Source organism: Microtus ochrogaster, unplaced genomic scaffold, assembly GCF_000317375.1.
Source record: "Microtus ochrogaster isolate Prairie Vole_2 unplaced genomic scaffold, MicOch1.0 UNK1, whole genome shotgun sequence".
NCBI classification, from domain to species: domain Eukaryota; kingdom Metazoa; phylum Chordata; class Mammalia; order Rodentia; family Cricetidae; genus Microtus; species Microtus ochrogaster.
Genome location: NW_004949099.1, coordinates 27,052,191 through 27,062,839, shown reverse-complemented (window position 1 = coordinate 27,062,839; position 10,649 = coordinate 27,052,191). Strand labels below are relative to the sequence as shown.

At 43.6% G+C, this 10,649-nt stretch overlaps 1 protein-coding gene across 15 annotated transcripts in view; it reads right to left on the bottom strand.

Annotated features, from left to right (window-relative positions):
* Positions 1-4,786: 4,786 nt before the first annotated feature.
* Positions 4,787-10,649, bottom strand: part of Setd5 (SET domain containing 5) — a 78,751-nt gene continuing 72,888 nt past the window's right edge. For 14 of the 15 annotated variants that reach the window (XM_026788083.1, XM_026788084.1, XM_026788086.1 and 11 more), the window contains 4 exons: positions 9,691-9,989; positions 8,314-8,447; positions 7,812-7,900; positions 6,611-7,219 (listed from right to left, as the gene is read on the bottom strand). In XM_026788083.1, coding sequence (XP_026643884.1) covers positions 6,611-7,219; positions 7,812-7,900; positions 8,314-8,447; positions 9,691-9,989 — 1,131 coding nt within the window. Of the gene's footprint in view, positions 7,220-7,811; positions 7,901-8,313; positions 8,448-9,690; positions 9,990-10,649 lie in introns of all 15 variants that reach the window. The other variant, XM_026788080.1, reaches the window with a different exon arrangement.

Sequence of the window (10,649 nt, the reverse complement as noted above, 5' to 3'; positions counted from 1 at the left end):
AAACAAACAAACAAACAAACAAGACCGCTCTTCAGATCTCAAACATCATTTAGCTGCACACTTTTTCCTCTCGGGCCGGTTCCACTCCCCGTTAGCAGCTCTCCTCGGCAGGTATTGCACAACTCTGGCATCTCCAATATCTTGGGGTCTCCAAGGTTAATACAGGCTTCAACTTCACAGCTTTATGCAGTGTCCTCTCTAGAACTACATTTAGGGATACCCCAGACACATGCCTGGTCTCAGTGCCTTTCCTTAGAGATGGAGGCGAATTCTATAACCCCTTTCTTCTCTCCTTAACTCCAGAACCATGTGGCCAAAGTTGCCAAGTTCTGCTGCTTATTGGGGCTGGAACATGACCTGCTTGTTCAATCACATCTTTACCAATTTTCTGTTTTTGATTGTTTCCTTCACTGCCCTAAGCTTGGCTGTTCTGGAACTTGTTCTGGAGAACAGGCTGGCTTCAAATTCAGAGATCCACTTCTGCCTTCTGAGAGCTGGAATTAAAAGGCATGCACCATCACACCTGGTGCTAAGCTTTTAATTCCTTTTCACTAGTTAGAATATTAGGTGGTTGGGCTCTTACCCTGAGGTCTACACTCCCTTTGTTCCATTGTTTATCTCCTTGAATACAGGACTTAGTTCCATTACATTTTCTGGTGTGTAAATGGAGACAGTGTGTTGGTTCTCGGCCGCCCAGACCCAAATAATTACACCAAAACTATATTAATTACAACATTGTTTAATAGCTTAGGCATATTCCTAGTTAGCTCTTACATCTTAACCTATTTTTATTAATCTGTGTATCACAAGGCTGTGGCCTACTATAAGATTCTGGCATCCTTCTCTTTTGGCAGCTACATGGTATCTCCCTGATTCCACCTACTCTCTCTTTCTATCTCTTCCAGCCTGGCTATATTCTGCCCTGCCATAGGTCAAAGCAGTCTCTTTATTAAGCAATGGTAATAAAACATTCATAGCATATAGAAGCATTGTGCTCCCTTCCTCCTCAAATATTTTTCTTCCTTAGCTTGCTCCTTTTTGTTACATATCTTCATTAGAGTTAACACTATTATACTAGGCTTTTTTGAGGTTTCCTCTACTAAGGGAATTAATCAAAAAAAAAAAAAAAAAACTCTTCACTTTAGCCTCAGGCAAACTTCTTGAACAAGGGCAAAAAGCAGCCATATTCTTCCCCAAAATATCACAAGAATGATTTCTAGGTAACATACTAAAATTTTCCTCTGAAACATTTTGAGTTTCAAATCAAGCTTAGCACTTCTGTCTTCCATGCTCCTACTGGTAAGGTCCATTAAGCAGTGTTTAAAGCATTCCACTGCATTCCAACCCAAATTCCCAAAGTCCAAATTCCTCTAAATAAAAGCATGGTCAGGCCTTTCACAGCAATACCCTAGTCTCTGGTACCAACTTCTGTCTTAGTTAGGGTATCTATTGCTCTGAAGAGACTCCATGACCACAGTAACTCTTATAAAGGAAAACATTTAATTGGGGTGGCTTACAGTTCAGAGGTTCAGTCCATTATCATCACGGTAAGACATGGTGGCATGCAGGCAGGCATGGTGCTGGAGAAGTAGCTGAGAGTCTTACATTTTGTAGGCAACAGAAAGTAGTCTGAGACACTGGGAATGGCTTGAGCATATGAGACCTCAAAGCCCACCTCCACAGTGAGATAATTCTTCCATGACCATACCTATTCCATCAAGGCCACACCTCCTAGTAGTGCTACATTCCTTTTGGGGGCCATTTTCTTTCAAACCACCACACTTACCTTCTGAGTGCTTTACTTTACTAACAATACTGTTATGAATCTTAGGGTTTCTATTGCTGCAACAAAACACCATGACCAGCTGGGTGGTGGTGGCACATGTCTTTAATCTCAGCACTCAGAAGGCAGAGGCAGGTGCATCTCTGTGAGTTTGAGGCCAGCCTTGTCTACAAAATGAGTTTCAGGATAGCCAGGGTGTCACACAGAAAAACCTTGTCTTGAAAAATCAAAACAAACAAACAAGCAAGCAAACAACCCACCATGACCCAAAAGCAAGTTGGGGAGGAAAGGTTTATTTGACTTACATTTCCACATTGTTCATCATCACTAAATGAGTCAGGTCAAGAACAAATAGAACAAGATCCTGGAGGTGGGAGTTGATGCAGAGGCCATAGAGAGGTGCTGCTTACTGACTTGCTTAGCCTACTCTTCAAGAACTAGGATCACCAGCCCAGGTATAGCATCAACCACCATGGACTGAACCCTCCCTCACTGATCACTAGTTGAGAAAATGCCTGACAGCTGGATCTCATGGAGATATTTCCTCAACTGAGGACGTCCTCTCTGATGACTCTAGTTTGTGCCAAGTTGACACACAAAACCATCAAGTACACCACATTTGATACCTTACACACTCAGCAAAACACAATTGGTTAGAGATACTGAGCAAACTTCTGCCAACCAAACCCATTGCCAAATTCTGCTGTAAAACATACCTGATTCCAGCCACTTTTCAGCTCTAGCATTGTCACTTTAATAGAAGATTGCTGTATTAATAATCAAGGTTCTCTAGAGTAACAGAACTTAAAGACTCTATCTATCTATCTATCTATCTATCTATCTATCTATCTATCTATCTATCTATCTATCTATCTATCATCTATCGAATTTATTAGAATGACTTACAGGCTGTTATCCAATTAATACAATGGCTAGGTGTGAATGCAAGCTCCAAGAATTCAATAGTTGCTCAATTCATAAAGCTGGATGTCTCAGTGGGTCTTTAGTATACACTGGAATCTTGAAGTAGGCTCCAATGCCAACGAAGGAATGGGACTTGCTAGTGAGGTGAGGGCAACCAAGCAAAGAACAAGCTTCCTTCTTCCAGGTCCTTATATAGGCTCCTAGCAGCATATGTGGCCCAGATTGAAGGTGTGTCTACCTGCCTCTAATTCTAGATTAAAGGCATGTCTTTCCCCAGCTCAAAAGATCAGGATTAAAGGCATGTCTTCCTATATGAAAGATCTCTATTAGAAGTGGGTCTTCCTATTTCAAATTAAACAAAAACATCTCTCACAGGTATGCCTTCCATTTTTATACTTAAGTTAATCCCAGATGTAGTAAAGTTGGTGATGTGATAGCCATCACAACACCACTGTACTCTTTGCTTGGAAATTGTTTTCTCAAGTTTCTACTAATTTTTCCCCTCAACAAGATCAAGACAATCTTCGAGTATTTTAAGAAAACAGCAACCATATAGTAGATCATGCTGCTTTTCTGCTTGAGATCTTACAAATTCTTCAAATTACTTAGAATGTGGACACTTTAAAGACCTTTCATTTCAGGACCACAAATACAGCCTACAGGCCATATCTAGCCTCCCACCTACCTCTCCTGAAGTGCCCTTTTCTGGAGTTGGGACACATACTGTCTACAGCTGCTTTTATACAGTTCCAAAGAGCTGAGTAAAATAACAGATAACATGATTCACCTCATCTCCTCTATCCTATCTCTGGATCTTCAGTTAACCCTTTCCCAGTTCCATCTCAACCAAGCTTTTCCTAATGGCACTTACACTTCCTGAAATAACTAGCACCACCCTAGACTCCCTCATCATCACCAAGGTCTTGGTTTCAGTGTCAACTAACTCCTAGGAGATTTTCCTGATTAAACAAACCAGTCTTTCCAACACTCTAGATACCCGTCCTGAAAACAATAGCACTGAGGTGCTTTCCTTTATAATGGTGAAAAAGTTTATAACTCAAATTACCTTGTTTTCTTTTCAGAGGTATCCACCTCTTGACACTGCAGCATGACGGTGTGGTTTACTAGTGTATTGGGCCACATTCATAGCTTTCCTGGGATACATGCAACATGCAAGGGCTTTAGGGGATCCCAACTTTGCTGACACCAGAGTTAGGAACCAGTAGAGTGTATGCCTTGTCTAACCAGGGTACTGACCTCAGGCAGATCAAGGGCGTAGAGCTGCTTCACAATCAGTTCCACCTGCTGTTCACTGGCATTGACACTTACCATTGCAGGCTCAGTAGCAATGTGTGACTGTTTGTTTTTCTGAGGTGCTCTTCTAAGATTATTGTGGGTGCTTCTGGAGTGTCTTGGACTGCTGACAATGACAAGAGGTTTGTCTATCTGGGTTTCCAAAGTTGTTGTTGGGGTTTGGAAAGGGCAGGAGCTTCCATTTTGGTGCCATCATGGTGAAAACAGTGCAATAACATGGCGCTAAATATTTAAATTACACACTGGTTTACATATCTTCCCTAGAACATAAGTAGGAGAGAAGAGACCCTGCTTTGTTCAGACCCATATCCATTTTAATCAGCACAATACACTTCGTACCACAATGTCTAGTATTGCCTTTAAATAAGTGACACCAATGTCTAACTGCTGAGTACATGACAGCAAGTCAGCTTCCAAAGGTGTCTTCCAATACTGTAGATTTCATTAACATTGGCCTGATACCAATCCCAGATGGCTTGAGAAGATGAATTAGGAGTGCTGGCTGAAATCCACTAAGAGCAACTCTTTTGGACATGGGTCCATTTTGCACTTCGTCAGGTAAGGTTAAAATCAGGGAAAGTGATGTTCTAGAACTGAACAAACATATTCTCAACATTATAGTGATTATGGTTAAGAATTTTATTATCAAAATTATTACATCTCTTGTGAAAGTTCAAATGTTACAGCAAGGTGTAAACACTCCACTTGAGGAAGAAGCAATGCTCCTTCCCTTCCAAGAGTCCCCCCTCCCCCCACCCTCCCCCCCAGAGGTCTGGTCTTGACAGCACCCTGCCCACACAAAGTGGCTGGGGTCTCTGCACGTGCCAGGCAGGGTGAGGGCCGCCTGCCCGCTGGCCTCCCCCCTTGGCTTTTAGCCAAGGGGAGAATGCAAACCCCAGCCCAAATGGAGAGACATTTACATACGTTTTATATAATATACAAAGAAACCGGCATCCCAGGCAACATGATTTCCACTCCCAATGCTCTCCCAGACTGATGGGTTTGTGGGGAAAAAAACAAAAACAAAAACAAAAAGAAAGAAAAGTACTATGCTGAGGGTTCAGCATTGAAAACAAAAAACTAAAACCAAAACAGAAAAATCTCCCCTCATTTGAGCAAACACCTGATTTCAATTTTGAAAAGTGAAATTTTGTAACAGTCACACACAAAGAGAGAAGACTGTGCATATGATAGTTGTAGGTCAGGGTAGAGGAGATGAAAGAGGCTGGGGAAAGGGAAAGAAAACAGATTAGAGGTAAGGAGGGAGACTCACAGTATATCTTGTCCAAAAGAAGTACGGTCCACTGCAGCACCAGGGATCACACTGTCATACTCGCTACCCTACCATGGTTATAGCTGAATACAAAATTAGATAAATAAAAACACGCCAGGTATTACAGTAAACAAGTGAAAGAAATAAGCTGGCAACCATATGGAATTTAAAAAGATTGTGTACCCCACCTGGGCTGGCTCTAGGCTCCTCCAGGGGTGTACAGCAGGCACAATGCACTGATGGGGAGAAGCCAGTCTGCTCTTGTCTCTCATCCAGAACAGTGTTAGGGGTATGGGTGATTTGTTAACTCTCACCTGCCCACTCTCATGTAAGCATCCCCTAAAGAAATGTGGGGCAGACCCCACACACAATCACAGCCCTGTCGGTGCCACTCCTCAACCCTATCTGCCCCATTCTTACCCTGCAGTCATGAGTGCACGCTTCTCAGTCATGGAGGCAGTCCTGCTCTTAGGACGGCAACTCCTGATTAACTGGGAATAGGAAAATTAAAATTCGAAGGTTCCCCAGATCACTGGATCCTTCCTAAACGGGCCCACCTCCTCCTCTGCTGACTTCACAGGGCTATTATTAAAAGCCGCAGAAATGAGGAGTGAGATAGTAACAGCTGGGGCCCAACCCACCCCAATCTGCTCCCAAATAACCAAGAGCTGACCACCAGCTCTTCTCAGAGAGCCAGGCAAGCCTCAGAGTAGGTGGCAAGCATTCATCTCTGCCCACTTCCTTTAAGACAAAGGTAGGGAGTACTCCTGGTGGACACACCTTGACCATGCACCTGCTCTTGGAATGGTTGTCTCACAGCAAACTTTACATACCTACCTTTTCTTATTTCCTTAAGTGCATAAAACCCTAACACTACTCAGATGGCTTGGGGCTTTGAGATTGGCTCTTTCCACTTTTTTCTTTTGAAAAGAAAAAAAAGTTTTGTTTTTTTATTGAAAAAGATGTCCTTACTGCACAAGTGACTACAGGCTACAGGCAAGGATGGGAGACATAGGCTTCAACACAAGTCATTGCACTTAGAACCGTTACTAATCGGAACACCATTTGCTTGTTAACAATGTACCCTTACAGCAGGGAGAAACTTCTTTATAGTCTCTGCTTCAGACAAGATTTACATCTTTCTCCAGGGCCGGAGGCCAGTCACGACCACAAGTCTTATTTCTTGCTGACCAGACCCATTCCTCTGGCACCTTGTACCCCTCTTCCCCAGCAATATGCTCGGCCTTGGTTCCAGAGGCAGCTGGAAGGAAGCAGCTATGGGCTCATCAAGTTCAGTTTGCCCATATCCAGAAGCCCTAGGAAAGTCCCGTCTGAGTCTTGACTCCTGACCCTTGCAGTGGCTGGAGTCGGTACTGGTGTACACCCCCACTCCCACGATGTGGGTAGTGCTGTGAATTGGAAACCGCAGATACCCTGGAGGCCTGGTAGGCAGCTGACTGCCCAGCACTGGGCAGACTGATAGTCCGTAAGTCTGATGGCAATGATGACCTAGAGTTCTGAGGAAAAGAGGTGGAACTCAGCGTTCCTGTGCTGGGCTGAGAAACCGAGTCTGAGGTTGGTGAGTCTGAGGGGCCCTGTGGGGTAGGGCTAGCAGCACTCGAAGAACAGCTCCTCCTTGGAAGATTGCTGCCAGTGCTGTTTCCAGAATGTGGCTGGCTGCTGTAATACCCTGCAGTCCCCGTAAATGGGGCCAATGAGTCTGTGGACACAGGGTGGGCAGGGCTGGGGTAGGATGCGGAAGAAAGGGATGATTCTGAAGAACCATGTGAGGGGGGGTTTCCAGGTCTCAGTGCAGTAGTTCGATAACTGTATCCTGGAGACTGGGTGGGATGTCCTCTGAAGGGGGACGAACTCTGCTGAAGGAGGCTTTGTGATTCTGTCCGTGGACTGTCACACTGCAGGAGCTTCGAAGAGTAGAGAGGAAAGCAAAAGAAAATTAACACAATCCTGTCAACAGTGGGTAGTATTTACAACATTCTAGTTTTATTTTACTATTATTATTTTGTTTTTTTCAGACAGGGTTTCTCTGTGTAACCCTGGCTGTTCTAGAACTCATGCTGTGGACTAGGCTGACCTCGAACTTATAGATCCGTCTGTCTCTGCCTCCCAAGTGCTGGAATTAAAGGTAGCCACCTGTGGCTACAACATTCTATTTTTATTCTTTGCATTAAAAAGTGGTGTAAGTGTATGTGCTATAACACTAATACGGAAGTCATAGGTCAAAAAGAAGCAGTCTGTTCTTTCCTTACACTGTGTGGGTTCTGGGGATTAAACTTAGGCCATGAGGTTTGATTACAAGTGCCTTTACCCACTGAGCTATCTTACTAGCCCCCTGAAAATATTTTTTAAAGGATACCAAACAGTCAAATGGCTGTTTTATAGGACTTGCTGACACTATGAGATGTCAGCAGCTGACAGTGTATAATGACTAGGAATATAGCATCTAATAAGCTTCTTAGGTACCCCTGTCCCTAGAGCTCAGCAGTCTTGACTTACCTGGTAGCTGTATCTGGAAGGGCTGTAAACAGTTGCTCCTTTAGAGAGTGCTGAGCTCAACGGTTCTGGGCCTTCTCCATCTGCAGGGTCTGGAATGCATTATAAAAATCAATTTTAACTTCTCAGAATACATATAGACATCATCCAGGCAAATCATCAAATGTTATCAACACATGCTGCTCTCTGTGATAAAATGAGTGCAGCATGTCAGGAGGGCAAAGTAAGTGGTTAATTATGCGCTAAATTTTAAATGCCTCATCTTATTCTTGTCTCCTTCTTTCTCTTCGTCCTTCATGGAGGTGGAGCTCTGGAACTTTGGAGAGATGAGAGTTACAGAAAAGTATCCCTTGGGAAAAGAGCAGACAGAGAGCAAGCAATGCTAGATCTCATGAATATTGTAACTCAAAGAGCAAGACTGAGCTGGAAACTAGCATAGAGCCTAAGCATGCCAGAAATGGACTCCCTGTATCCCAGCAGTTGTGAACTGTAGACCTTTGCTCACCTGACTCTTTCTCTGTGATGTTACTCTCCCATGTGGGAGAGGGCTCTCCCTTTTGGGCCACTCTCACACTGCTTCGGAGAACTTTAGGGATGCTTCCTCCTTCTCGGAGTCGCTCAACTGATGTAGGAACCATCCTGCAAAGGTATAGGTTTCAGAGTTAAGAGCCAAGAGTCTGAAACAAATAACCATGACAAAGATGGTGTAGTAGAGCCTCTCTCTTTTCTTTTGAGACAGGCTCGTTGGCCTGGCTTTGTAGACGATGCTGGCCTTGAACTCAGAAAATCCTCCTGCCTCTGTCTCAAAGGTATGCACCACCATCTGGCTGGCCACAGTACAGTTTCATACCTGAAATTTTCTCCTCTGTGAAGCTGTGTTCCTGACACATATGCTGTAATTTAACATAGAATTCTTAGGCTAATGAATATAACAATTTGAAATTTTGTCTCTCCTTTCCCAGGCTCATTCCTTCATTTCAAGATTCCCATACTTGAGGATCCCTGGAGCTCACTGGTCAGAGACTCCAGCTTAATCAGTGAACTCCAAGTTCAAAGAGAGATCCTGTCTCATAAGAAAAGGTGGGAAGTGGTAGAGGCAGGCACCCAATGATGACTGTGGGCCTCCAAATGCACCATGTCAATGTATCCTCCTCCACCTCAGCTCTGAAAAAGGAGTAATATAAGTCCCCCTAGTTGGGGTACTGTAACACATTATTTATAATCCCTGCACCCAGGAAGCAAAGGCAGGTGGATCAAAGAGTTCAAGGCCAGTTTGGGCCACAGAGTGAACCCTTGCCTCAAAAAAATTACAAAGGAAACAAAAACCAACCTAAATTCCTAATTCATCCAATATCCAGAACTTGTCATTAGTACTACTTACTTTGTTTTGTTATCTCCTAAACCAGACAAGTTCTTTCAGAGTATCTTACTGCTCTGCATATGCTATCTGCATGGGACAGACAGAGTTCTTCTGGAATTAGAGGAACTTGGAGTTGGCAAGATATAGGTGCTTGTTACAAAGTCTAAAAATTGAAATTCAATCTCCAGAACCAACACAGTGGCAAGGAAGACCTGATTCCTGGAAGTATCCTCTGACCTCCATATGCATGTACGTATACACACTTGGCTGGACTGTTTACTTTTCATACAGATGAGGACAAGAAGCCCTCTAATAAAATTGCTTATAGGTAGCCACAACTACACACTGTCCGGTGAGACTCTGAAGGGTGACAATGTGGCCTATACTTACTAGCTGAACAGAACAGAGAACAAATTTGTTGTCTGTTTCAAGTTAAGTCACATTTTAGGTAAAACTGGGAACAATCTGAATGAAAACTTCCTACCTGAATTTAATTATAAAGCCAATTAAATATAAACTTACCACCTACTGCTGATGTTTTCTTGAGGTCTGCAGTGAGAGGAAGAAGTGCCCCTGGAATCTGATGGGCTTACCGCCTCCAAATGTGATGTAGAGGAATGAGATGGGGAGAATTTTTTGTGAGGGGATGAGGGGGTTCGGGCTGAGGATCCCTGTACACCATGGGCAGCAGCGTCAGAAACAGAGTTACTGCTGCCTTGCGCAGCTCCTGCAGACTTGCTTTTGCTCTGTGAAGAGTCACTTCCCCCACCAGAATTCTCCTTGGCTTCTTGTTTCCGTTTGCGGTACTCTAGCAAGGATACCTAGATGTAAAAAAAGAAACTATCATTAGCGAGTGGCTTACAGGCAACAGGGAAAAGAAAAGAGTCCTGGGTAAAGCAGTAGCAACTCATGCAAACAAAGCAGGCACCAATTATGACAAGCTTTACTGCATTTTTAAACTATACTTATGCATGACATCTGTGCATGCTAAGTGCAGGTGTCCAAGCTGGAATACCCCGGAGAGCCAGAGTCACAAGCAGTTGTGACCATCTCATGTGGGTGTCTGAAACTGAACTCATAGAGCCTCTGGATAAGCAGTATCGGCTCTTAACCACTAAGGGATCTTTCCAGCCCCCATATAACAATCTTTTTCAGGAATAAAAGAGATCTAAGCACTGCTATAGATTCAAGCCAGCTACAAACTGGTGAGCGGGAAAAGAATATCCTAAGTGTTATTTTTGAAGAATGGCACTCAAGTAGACTGTATCCTTTGACTTTCTTCAGAGAAACCTGTGAGATCAATTACCTCCTTCGGACCGATTCTCGTCTCTACTTTGCATCTTGCTATGAGTGCTAAGACTGGGACTATAGACTTGAACTATTCAATCTGGCTTTAAATTTTAAATCGTGTGTGTGTGTGTGTGTGTGTGTGTGTGTGTGAGAGAGAGAGAGAGAGAGAGAGAGAGAGAGAGAGAGAGAGA